This window comes from Colletotrichum fioriniae, assembly GCF_027942845.1.
Source record: "Colletotrichum fioriniae strain IMI 355084 chromosome Unknown scaffold_8, whole genome shotgun sequence".
Classification (NCBI taxonomy): Eukaryota; Fungi; Ascomycota; class Sordariomycetes; order Glomerellales; family Glomerellaceae; genus Colletotrichum; species Colletotrichum fioriniae.
In genome coordinates this window covers 27,459-39,706 of record NW_027076844.1, presented here as the reverse complement: position 1 = coordinate 39,706, position 12,248 = coordinate 27,459, and the positions used below count along the sequence as shown (strand labels likewise).

The window sequence follows — 12,248 nt, the reverse complement described above, 5'->3', positions numbered from 1 at the left end:
GCTATTCTAGCATTCAACCCTTTCTTTCCGACCCAATCCGAGAATGACTCAATTAACCATGCCTTTATAGGTCTCGGTTTCGCCATGGCCAATGTCTACTGGTACGCGATCGTCGACTGCGTTCTATAGAAATCCCACCCCCGAAAACTAAGATTGAATCATAGGTACGGCTTCCACATGCCGCGCACGAACGCCCGCGACAGCTACTACGCCAAGCTCGAGCAGCAGAAGGCCGAAGCCCGCAAGGCATAAGCGAATATCAAATAGCCGAGACGAAGCAGGAAGGGAGCGAATTGAGGTGGTCTGTTAGATTGGGCGGGGAAGCACGAGAGGGCATTTGCAGTCATAGACAAGATACGGGCTTCATCAGTTGATCATCCAACCCCGATTGTACCATACACTTCAGCAATTGAACCAAGAGCCTCTTTATGTGAATTGCTTCGATGTATGCGTCGATGTTCAGTCGCCTTGACCATTGTCCATTAGTGCAATGTCACTGGATCCATGCTGCCTCTACGTTGAAAGGTTTTGCTTTGCTAAAACCTCGTACAAGACTGGCGCGACAGACTGCTGTACGATGTGAGAGAGCTCGGCTGTTCCCGTCTGACTATCTTGTTTCTCCATAGGGCGCAGGTTTTATTGCTTGAGACCTGTGTCGATGGTATATATGAACAACATTGAAGCGTTGCTGTATGATTTACGCATATAAATACACCTTTGATTTCGATGAACTCGGATCATTTACCCAAGTCGTAGTCCAGCCAGACCGTGTCATCATACAATTGGCCAGGTGCGCCTTCTCTGTGCTTCTGATGAGATCGACAGGATATAGACACCTGCGCGACCTGCAGTATGCGTCTGAACGCCATCGATACACCGGAAATAATGATACACTTGCTCATTGATCCTCCCATGCCTGAGACCATTGATGGTATGATGGCTCACTAGAATGGCCGTCTTGCGATTTGCCGTTGCCTGTTGCTTGGGAGTTGTGACGGGTGGTGGAGTCTGACTTTATACCCTCCCAAGCCGTGGTCTCAACCATGAACGTGCCCTTTTTATCCTGACATCTAGTGATTCACATACACAATCAGTGAACAATATCCCCGACGACGAACAATTGTACGACATTGGCGAGGAGGCGATATCAGAGAGAATTGAAACTCACTGTCGGAAGAGTCGGTGAATCGGCCAACAGCGGACCGGGCTATTTCGGGACTGCGAGTTCTCGACAAAGCACCTGTACTGCGTCATCTCTTTCAACGCACACTTGGTCAGGTCGACATCGGAGCCTCCCGGCAGCTTGCGCTTCTTCCCCTTGACATCGGCCTGGACGTGCACGTCCAATTTTGACGGTGGGAACGCAGCACACGGCGGCGACATTTTCTAGCGGCGACGGCGACGGCGACGGCGACGAATATGCAGATGGAGATGCCCTCGGCAGCCGCTCTTGCCGGCGAAAGGCTGCTGGGCGAAATCGAAGAGACGAACCTGGACGAGGTACGCAAGATTCACGAATCCGCTCTGTTTGCGCAAATTGGATGGTTGGGCTGAGGGGGATGCTTCTCCAATTGGCTCCGGTCGATGAAAGCTGGATGAGTTGATGTTTCTGTTCAACTTTTCGTCCGTGTAACGAACCTCACCAAAATCCTCATGACCCTTTCTCGCCGCCCTAGTAGCAGTCATCTTCAATCTCATCACTTGCACACATGTCGAATCCCGCATCATCGAATTGATCACAATGAAGTCGCACATGTGAACTGGCACTGACATGAGCACCCCAGATACTGCATGCCCTCCGCATAGCGATTGATCCCGATGCGCCAACAAATAGATCGAAGCACCCAAAGTCTTATCCCGTTCCCGGTCTTGACGATCTTGTCCACCGGAATTTTCGTGCAACAAAGTCCGCTCCGTTGGCTGTGACCGGCCGCCAACTTCCGCTCGTCTATGCGCTCGTCTCGGCCCTTTTGTCACATCCGCATAACAAGACGGTACTGATCCTCGATACGGAGCACCGTTTCGACGCAACTCGCCTCCTTTGTGATCCAGACGAACTGCGCCACGCCTACGTGCATCGCCCAGTTCGCCGGAGCACCACCGCCAACAGCCGCATCGGCGGAAGCGGAGGCGGAGGCGATGCGAGCATCGGCGCGGAGCAAATCCGGGAGCTCGTCGCCGCTGCGGAGAACTGGATGCTCTACAGCTGCCACCACAGCGGCGCCCGGGAATGGTGGGGAACCATAGTCATCGGCGCACTCGGGGCCGGTGACGTGACTGCCGCCTGGAAAGGATGGCTGCGCGTCGACCGCGAGTACATCCCGGGATTTTCCCTCGGCTGCAGCGCGACGGAGGCTGTGAAGGACCGCCGGCAACGCCAGGAAGCCGTCGATGCTGCGCCGTGGGCTGCCTCTTCGCAGTGGGGCAGTTTCACTTTCACAGAATCTCACTCTAGCACTACGACGCCCAGTTCCAGGGGTCCGAGGCATTCGAAGCGTGTTACTGGTACCGACCGATAAGAGATGCGGAGGTTGCAGAGGACCTCCTGGAGGAACTCCTGGAGGAGTGAGAAGACGGAGACGAGAAGCGCCATGTGGAGGCGGGGATGGGGAGGAGTGTGCACATAGCAAACAAGACTGACATTCCTCTCCGTGAACACCTTTTCGTACATGTACTTCTTCCACCCTTCTCTCCTCCCGAGGTCCATACTCGTGCGCCAACTCCTCCACTTCTTCCCCTCCCCTCCTTCATCGCTGATCAACAACCCGCGAATCCATTTCTGCCCGTGAGGAAACCCACACGCGCGGTGGGCTCCTTTCTCCACAGAAGCATGCGAGATGCGAGGGGAGGGAACTGGCATCGGATTACTCTTTGGAGACAATCTTCGTCTGGGCAACATCTGAGATGCTCTGCCAAGCAAAGACGTGTTGGGCAACTCGGCTTCTCACGGGTACCAATTCTCCAATGAGCAGTAGCGCCAACGGCGGGATCAGAGAATAAGCAGAGGGATGCAGCTTGTATTCTACGCCGGCCGGGTTCCTTGGCGGACCAGTGCGGACAGCGGCGCGGCGCCAGGTCCGTGAATGACGGTGTTCTGCAGGCTCGGCATCGGTTCATCAGGGGGGAATGCCAACATGATGCTTTTCTGATACTTGCCTCCCTTGCAGTAGTGTTGCCGTTGTCCGGTTCGGTGTGGATATTCACGTCGAGGCGGTTGTAGCGGAAGAATTACTCGGAAATGAAAGAAATGGACTATGTTGAACTATCGCTAGCCGGCATGTGAACTACCATTGACCGCTATAATTCTCTCATAAATCACAAGACGGTTAATCAGCAAATGGGCTACAAATTCAAAGTTAATTCGGCGGCTAATGCGCCTATATATTTTGACCGATGCGAATCTGCTGACAAGCTATTTGTGACTCTAGCATCTATCTGTGGTCGTGATGTTCATTGCTAACGCCTTTGGTATCACACTCTTACTCCGTCCAAGTGAATAATCAGATTCAGAAGATGAAGTCGCTCTGAATAGAGGATTGACCCCCCCAGAAAACAAGAGAAAAGAAAAAACCGCTAATATCCCGGAAATCCCATTTTATCGCGCAAATTTGTAAATGCTCATAGTCGCCGAATCTTTATCCCAAAATTGGTTGCGAACGCTCCTCGAGGGGAGTGTAACACGCGCTACCCTTCTCCTGCATGGCGCGAAGGCAATCCTCTTCGCCGAGGATGTCCTTGCGCAGCGAAGTGACGACCCGCTTGCGGATCTCGCGCTGAATACCGTATCGCACGGCGTCCAAGACGGTGTTAACGGTAGCCTTGGGCTTGTAAGCCGGCTCCGTACCATCCTGATAGACACCGGTCTTGACCAGGATGCTGTGCCACTCGTTGTCCGCGTGCTCGTCGTACAGGTTGGTGCCGCGGATATCGGACTCGGGCGTGTCGCCGACAAAGTAGACCGTGTCGGGAGGGGCGTCGAGGCCATGCTGCTGGCGTCTCCATTGTTGCAAGAGCCGCGTCGCAAACTCGAAAGTGCTGACTTGGGGCTTGCCGAAAGCGTGGGTGTGGAGCTTGCCCTTCTTCTTGGTAACATCCTTGAAAGCAACCTCGAGCATGCGGCGGAGAGCACCCATACCCAGACGCACGTTGTCGTGAGCCGCAGACCAGACAACGTCGTTGTGGGAGAAGTAGATTGGTGGGCCCTCATCAAAGGTCTCGCTCAGCGTACCAATCTTGCCACCCTTGGACATTGCAATATCGAGCATGATTTGAATGTCACCGGCCCAGTCGCGAGAATCCGCGAAGACGAAGACAGCCTCGATTGTGACGTCGGTGAAGTCACGCTCGCGAGAGTTCTTGAGCTCGTCAGGCGTAAGTTTGCGGAATGGTGTTGTGGCCGAGTTGTGCTTGATAATATCGCCAGGCGTGATGACATCCTTGAAGCCGTAGCCTTCAGCAACCTGACGACACTTCTCGCCTTCTCCACCAACAACCAGTACAGTCTTGAATCGATCGGCCATTTCCCTCATGGGAGTGTGGCCACAGATAAATTGTGCGGGGGAGATCTCGATCTCCATCTGTTTTGAGAGGTCGCCACATCTCTCTTCTTCGGTTTTGCCGCCTCCATTCGTGAGGAAAATATAAGGACTGGGAAGCTCAACGTCAGTTTCTGCTCTCATCCAGCTGTCAGGTTCAGAGCAACTTACATTTGAATGCCGTATTCATTCTCGCCGTTGAGCACCTTCATGGCCTCAACAGCCTCGGGAATGGCACGGCCGCCACGAATAAGGACGCCATCAATGTCGAAGGCGAAGGCGAAGCTATCGGCTACGGGAGCATCGACAGTTATCGAAGGGGTGACGGGTGAAAGCGCGCTGGCAGGGCTTCCAACTGGAGAGTCGCCAGGGGATGATGCTTCTGAGCCGTCGAGCGAGGAATCAGGAGTGCTCAGTGCCATGTTGTCCAGTTGCTTCCGGGCAGCTTGGATGCTTTCGATGAAGCTGCCGGTGGACGAAGCTCGGTGATTGGGAGCCATGGTGGATGATTTGAAGAGTGAAGCTCCTCAAAACTGGTTGATCAAATGTGGGTAAGAGCTGTAAGCCTGTAAATGTTCAGACTAGAGGGGTTGACTTGGAGAGTGAAGAAGCTTTATCTGTCAAAGACGGAGCTGTCGACGAAGATGATGAGTTGAGATTGGGATGAAATGATAAGACACTCAGGTGTAAACGATTCAAAAGGAAACCACGGGGGGGGCTGCCAGATTATATACTCCCGGTATGAGAACATCTTGACTTGATGCTGACGTCTCTGCTCTCACTCTTTCTCTCTCTCTCTCTCTCTCTCTCTCCCTGCCCCTCGCTTTCAGAAATGCGCGCTTTCGAGACGCCCCTGCGCTACCCTCTTCCAACATGTGGAAGTCTCCGCTAAAACCAGGCAAACGCGGGTCCTTGCTCAGTGACACCCTTGGGATGAGTTTCTTGAGTCGTGCATGGTCGTGGATACCGTGGAGGCGAAGTAGCATGAGAAGTTTTTTTGGATCCAAGACCAGGAAAGGAGCCTTACTCCACTCTGTACACACAAGACCTTACCTGGTGGTGAAATTTATGATTACGACACAGAAGAGGATAAAGACACTGCCCTTTGTTGCGAATAGTACTGCTGCAATCGACGTACCTCTGTACAGAAGAGTACCGCCAGAGGGAAACGGACCGGGATGCGGCTACTTGCCAAGAAAGAGAAAACTTGTATGGCACCACAGGTTCCCCCATCTCACCGCCAGGGCAGACTGGCAAGTCAGAAAAACATTGTTCCTGGCTCCTACGGGTTTTTACCAAAAAAGATACAATCAGAGTACAAAGTACAGACGGAGTGCAAGTCGCAAAACGGGCGAGTAACCCAGCGAGCCGCCAACAAGAGAAGGGCAAAAAGCATGTTTAGGAGGCTCCATACATAGGCAGTAGAGGGATCCATCCATCTTGCCAACCGTCATGGTGGAGACTTGGCTTTTCGGGTTCCTCGTTGCGGCTGCAAAAGATTCCGCCGTGTGTCACGCAAGGCATATGGTTAGGGGCCTCGAAATGCCCCGAGCAATGATGATGATCTGGGTACCGATGCGGCAGCGATCGACCCTTACCCGAGGCGGCCTTGGCGCGAGGACGAAGCACATGCGAGCCGCCGTCACGGCCGCCGTTGGACCCTGAGGCAAATTGCAGAGGTTTATTACAGCACGCACAAAGGCTATTTGATGTATTCAATTTCTGTCACTTTTGTTCGGGCATGTACCGGTATCTATCTCTATCATGTAGCCAGCATCAGCTCCTCGGATCCATTATTTACGTCCGTCGCAAAGTTAAGCCCAGACATAGAAGGATAAGCCAGGGGAACTCCAGGGCAGTTTGGCCTTGTCATCAGGAATCTGATTCGGGCCAGGACCAAGGACGTCCAAGGGGGGGAAGGTAGATACTATGAGGCGTTTCGTATGTCAAGTACCTTTATACGTATAGTGGCACGAAAAGGTACTCCGTAAGGTAGTCCGTACAGCAGACCATGCCTAACTCAGTCGGTCTCATCGGCTTCTTGTCTTCAGCATCAGATAAAGCAGCGCAGGCGCAATCTCTGCCCCTCCTTCGCCCGCCTCCTTGAAGACCCCTCCATGACTCCCATTGGGTGTGCGCCTACTCCTTATCGACGACTCCTTGCGATACGGCAGGCTGACACAGGGATGGTGCCCGCAGGAATTGGTGATAGCGTCTGTGGTGGTCCACAAATGCGAGAATGCACTTGCACCATGAGGTGAGAGATGTATCAAGGAATTCGCCCGTGTGGTGGCCCAGCGGGTTCCATAAAAGCGGGTTACGGAGACCCCGTAGTGACGTCACCGTGAGTGGGTCCTGGGGTCGCGGTGGTAAGGATTGCGATGTGTGCACTCAGAGAACGCCCGTGGCTCGGACGGCTACATCTCATTGGTCGCTATCGAGGGAAAGAGGCTCCGCTAGACGGCCCGAACTGGCAGTCGTCTCTTCCACCGGCTTAGGTAATAGAGCCCTTCAGTGCCCCCTAACGGCAAAGAACCGGGCATCCAGCGGCATCGGGTCCGGATGGCAGATACCCCTCGGTCCCTTGGCCGTTCGACACCGGTCCTGCATAATTGCGTTTGTCTCACCATCATTTACTAATCGGGACCTTGAAAGCAAGAGAGCAAAAGTAATTGAGCAAAGGCTTGGGGAAAAAAAACCTCTTCTACTGCTGATTTTTTTATTTTATTTTTCACCTTCAGAAAGGCCACTTCGCCGCTCATCACTTGTGTCATCACTCCGAAAGGGCGCTTAGATACTATTCTAGGTTGGTTCATGACTCGGCGAATGACGTCCATCTTCCCTTCTCCATCTCAAGGTATGAACACCCTATGTACGCAGAGTCCAGACTGAGTACGACTGTGTTCAGGGGTAGTTGCGTGAACAGGGCCACAAAACATCACCAAGTCCAGAACACTGATACCCAAAGAAAACACGCATCTCCAGACCATCCACTTATGCTGTACCCGCTCATAACATGTGTATTTTGTGGCCTGTCCCTCTTAAAAAATAAAAATTAAAGTCCGGGGGTTTCATTATTCTGTGACCGCCCGTCAACCTCGACGTTTCTCGTGCGGATTACTGGGTATGGTAAGGACACGGGCAGTGTCTCTAGTGAACAGACGGGAATCTTAGTGTATTCGTAGGATGGAAGAAGTTTTGAGATAACAATGTAGTATAAGAGCAGTTGCTCAACAACTCAATACCGGTCCTGCCGTATCACACGCTTCACCGAACACTCCCGAGATTTGCAGTTGTACCGGTAGACGTGCACTTCCCGTCGCGGGCCTTTTCTTCCTCTGCGGCCGGCCTCCCGTCACCGTTTTTTCTCTACTTGCTGGCACAACGACGCCATCATCCAACGTTGCCGAGCAGTGAGGAGAATGCCCACGGTCTACCAAGCGATAACCAGGCTTCAGCCCGGCGCTATTACTGTCGCGTCCCGCTGCCGCCATACACGCTACTCGTCAGTCGCATTGTGATGCCGTCACCGTCGGCCAAACTCCATGCAGACACCCCTGCCCCTGTCCGTATCCATTCTGTACGTAGGCAAGGGATGGAGCTCGTCACTCGTTCAGCCAGTTGAGTGCACCTATCAAGGCCATCTTATTCGTCCGTTGCCCTCGCTTGGACAGTCGGAAAACCACCAAAGACGGTGAAATTGGAAACCGGAACCACATTTCGCTCAAACAAAAAGCAGACAAAAGACAAGTATGAGGGATGGGCAGAAGGGAGCTTTGGCTTGCATACGGAGGCCTGATCCTTGCCTAGTAAGAAGAGAATAAAAGGGTAAGAGGGTTTGATGGAAGGGGAAAGGAAATCAACGGGTTGGCGTGACTGGCCAACTTGAGCACGCAAGTGGATTCGAGGAATACCGCTCACTTGCTAATAATCAATCATACATTCCTCAATCCTTGGACTTTGTTTCATCCTGCGGTGCTTGAATGCGCCAGTTGGAACAGTAGGCGGTCTTTGCAACTGTGTCTTTTTTCTTCTCCCCTCCGTGCTCTCATAAATCCCTCATCCCGTCGTACTTTTGACTCCTCCATGGGCCAGCATTCTATCTGCTACTCGGCCAGCAGGCGGGATACCTCGATACCAAAGCACTCTAGAACAAACATGGCAAAATCGAGTGTGATAGGCTGAGAGCGCTTTATTGAAGATTAACAAAGAGGCCGCCGTCGACCAGCAATTGCGCGCCTGTCACATAACCACTGAGGTATTCGCAGGCTAGGAAGACGGCGGGCCCGGCAAGGTCGGACGGCACGCCAGTGCGGCCTAGAGGAATGCGGCCCTCCGTGTAAGCCCGCTTGGCATCGTCGGCCAGGTCCTCCTCGTTGAGCTGTGTCTTGATCGTACCAGGGAGCAGAGCATTGCAGCGAATGTTGTATTTTCCTAAGGCAACAGCAGTGCTCTGCATGAGGCTGAGTACACCAGCCTTGGTAGGTGTGTAATGGGTCTGCTGGCCGCCACCGACGAGGGCGGAGATGGACGAGATGCCGATGATGCTACCACCAGCGGGTGACTGCTGGCTCATTTGCCGAGCGGCTGCCTGTACAACATAGAAGGCGCCGTCGAGGTTGGTACGGACTGTCTTGGTGAACAGATCCGGGGTCAGCTCGAGAAACTCGGCGAACGTGCAGATACCAGCATTGGAGACGCAGATGTCCAGACGGGCGTTGCCGGAATGCTCGACGGCACGCGCAACCAGCTTTGCTGCCGTCTCGGGCTCGCGAACATCGCCGATTATATCGGCCAGACGGCCCGCGTTGGGGTTCTCTTTCTTCGCAGTAGCGGCGTCGGCAATAAGAGCATCAAGGTGGGGTTGGTCCTTTTCAAGGCCCAAATGGTTCACGACAACGTTGGCACCCTGCTTTATGTATTCCAACGCAATAGCCTTTCCAATGCCAGTGGTGCCGCCCGTGATGATGGCAGTCTTGCCAGCAAGCAAATTCGTCGGAGCCATCGTGGACTATTTGCAAATATGGCAAGCTTTCTTAGAAAGAAAGGCTGTCGTCGTAATATAGGAAGTCGAGATGAGGTCGGGTGCGGGGTCGTCTTGGACGGCACGACGTCGAATCAGACCCTGGCAATTGGATCAGCCAAAGAAAGGATCAAGCGGTGGACGATTGGCGATAGATGGCAGACGATTGGCGAGTGATCGTGTTCGTCTGTATATTCGTGGTAAGCTTCGCTTGTGCTCGTGCGCGAGGACGGTTGGTTGACAAGTCTATATTTGTAGTCGACGATACATGCCCAAAGGAATTCTGGTTAGTGTGGAGGAGGCGGGACAGAGCTGTAAGGACAGAAGGGGGTTATTGTGCAGCGAGGGCGGCTCAAGTGAGACCCGATGACCGAGCCACGACTACCGCCCGCTGCAGGAGGCGCCTTCCGAGTCCCACGATACCTTAGTACTCGGCGAGTCGGGGGACCTTACCTTAGGTAAGGAAGGCTGCTTGTATTCATTCGTAACCCCCGGGGCAGCTGCCGATGGCAGACCCCTTCCGTGACGTGCGTGGGACCGCGAGTATCCTTTTTATTCGGAATTCCCCATGACCTGTGGACATCCCACTTTCCACCCCGCACTCTCGGTCACAATTGTAGCGAGCCTCACCCCACCAACCACCATATTGACCACACTGCGTATCCATCTCAACAAAGATGCTTCACGCTCTGGCCATGGACGGTGTTTCTTCCGTGGTGTTTGGGATTCCGTCACTCCGCCTTCACTGCCTCCCGACTGGTTTCTTTCCTGTAACGATGCTCAAGTGTAGAGATTGTCGAGCACAGCTCCGCGAAGCTCGAAGTTATCGCGCAGATCAGTCGAAGCTCTCGGTTCCAATACATCTTACGAGCAATGCCGAGGTTCTCTCTGCCGCCCTTGAGTCAGGTAGTTAATGGTCATGCTGTTGCATCCTTGGCCTTGACCGCAGAGACACCTTATCTCATCCAGTTCATGATAGCCACCAACATCACATGTAGTTGCTGTGAGCATTGTCATAAATCTATTTCACGTGGTAGCTAAATATACCAGCTGATTCTTCATATAAATTGCGCCAATAAGTCATGTTCAGCACCGCTACACAGCTGAGCCCAACCGCCCCGGTCTATGTGTTCCCAATAGCCGTGCAAGTGACATGCTATTCTACTTCGATGGTGTTGCCGGCCTTTAGATTCTGGCTGCAACATCCTGCACAGAGCTATTGTTTATTTAGCTTCCGTCTCCTCCACTGACTTGAGGGGCCTCTCCTACACAGTTGTTAGTACATCTGACAACACAAAGCTTTGCGACATTCCGTCCACTTACGGGGCTAGCATTCAGCAGGGCCTTGCCCGAGATCAGTTTGGACCTGACGGCGGGGTTGAGCGTCAGACCAAAGCCGGGCTTGTCAAGATCAGCCGTCGTCAGGAAACCCTTTGTTGGAATGGGCTCGTCGAGGAACAGGTCGCCGAAGACGGGAAGAACACTCTTGCCGTCGGGCGAATTCGCGAGGTACTCCTGGAAGGGCGTATTGGGTTGCGAAATGACAAAGTGGTAACTGTAAGGGCCACTAGCGTGAGGCACAACAGGGATGTCGTACGCTGAAGCCATGGCAGAGACCTTTAGCAGTTCGGTAAGGCCGCCGAGCCACATGACATCAGGCTGGATGATATCCAGGTTGCGTCCCTCAATGAGCTTGCGGAATCCGAATCGAGAGTACTCATGCTCGCCAGTGGTGAACTTGATGGTGGGGTGCGCGCGCTTGATCTGCTCGAAGCCGTCCGTGTCATCGGGCGACAGACACTCCTCCCACCAGTTGATGTTGAGGTCCTCACAGGCCTTGACAATCTCGATTGTGTAAGACACATTGAGACTCATGTAGCAGTCCACCATGATGGGGAAATCAGGTCCAACGCTTTCGCGGTGCTTGCGGAGGAACTCGACGTTCTTCTTCAGACCAGCGTGGCCGTCCTCTGGGCAGTACGGAAGAGGGACCTTGCCGCCCCAGAAGCCCATCGTCTTGGCCGCCGACGGCTCGGGGCCAGTGCAGTAGAAGTCCAGGCGCTCCTTGGTGGCACCGCCAATGAGCCTGTATACGGGCTCATTTCTCACCTTGCCAAGCAAATCCCAGATGGCGAGATCGATGACGGAGATGACGGCAAGAGGAAGACCCTTTCGGCCATAGAACATGGAGCCTCTGTACATCTGCTCAAACAGCAGGTTCGTGTTTCGAGGATCAGCGCCGATGAGGAAACGCTCAAAGTGCTGATGGACGAGCCAGCACGCCGGAGGGCCTGCGTAGAATCTGGTCAGCGAAGTCTTCCTCAACCATGTTTTCTTGTGTTTGTTGTGTTCAAGATTACGTACCTCCAAAGCCAGTAGCGATGCCGACAGTGCCGTCTGTAGCTTCGATCTCGATGAGGAATGAGCCCAGTACATTGATGCCCCAGCTAGTTCTTGAGTTGCGGTACTGCTCCCATCGCGAACAGGGGGTTGAAATGGGGCTGTCAATCAGCCTGTTTATTGCATTGTTAGCTCATGCCATTCTATGTGTGACAAAGCTCATCGAGAGCAGCGCTACAAACGTACCAGTGGCCACCCTTGACGTTGTGGTAGTCACCGCCGGAACCAACGCCGCCGATGACAAACGTCCGAATCTCCTTGATGGAGGGGAAAGATCTCACGGACGCCAT

General features: G+C 53.5%; 4 protein-coding genes across 4 annotated transcripts; 1 reads left to right on the top strand and 3 right to left on the bottom strand.

Moving 5' to 3' along the window:
* Positions 1 to 1,741: 1,741 nt before the first annotated feature.
* N0V96_006837 (uncharacterized protein) lies at positions 1,742 to 2,519 on the top strand (the record flags this gene model as incomplete). Its single annotated transcript, XM_065757839.1, has 2 exons — positions 1,742 to 1,746; positions 1,835 to 2,519. The coding sequence occupies 2 exons, from the start codon at positions 1,742 to 1,744 to the stop codon at positions 2,517 to 2,519; spliced, it is 690 nt and encodes a 229-aa protein (XP_065613362.1).
* Positions 2,520 to 3,635: 1,116 nt separating this feature from the next.
* On the bottom strand, positions 3,636 to 5,035 carry N0V96_006836 (uncharacterized protein; the record flags this gene model as incomplete). The annotated part of the gene is made up of 2 exons (XM_053192304.1): positions 3,636 to 4,647; positions 4,707 to 5,035. 2 exons carry the CDS (start codon positions 5,033 to 5,035, stop codon positions 3,636 to 3,638), a joined length of 1,341 nt encoding a protein of 446 aa, XP_053050068.1.
* A 3,692-nt stretch (positions 5,036 to 8,727) lies between these two features.
* DHG2 (L-rhamnose-1-dehydrogenase) lies at positions 8,728 to 9,540 on the bottom strand (the record flags this gene model as incomplete). The annotated part of the gene is made up of 1 exon (XM_053192303.2): positions 8,728 to 9,540. One exon carries the CDS (start codon positions 9,538 to 9,540, stop codon positions 8,728 to 8,730), a length of 813 nt encoding a protein of 270 aa, XP_053050067.2.
* A 1,241-nt stretch (positions 9,541 to 10,781) lies between these two features.
* Positions 10,782 to 12,248, bottom strand: N0V96_006834 (uncharacterized protein; the record flags this gene model as incomplete). Its single annotated transcript, XM_053192302.2, has 4 exons — positions 10,782 to 10,823; positions 10,882 to 11,849; positions 11,923 to 12,071; positions 12,145 to 12,248. 4 exons carry the CDS (start codon positions 12,246 to 12,248, stop codon positions 10,782 to 10,784), a joined length of 1,263 nt encoding a protein of 420 aa, XP_053050066.1.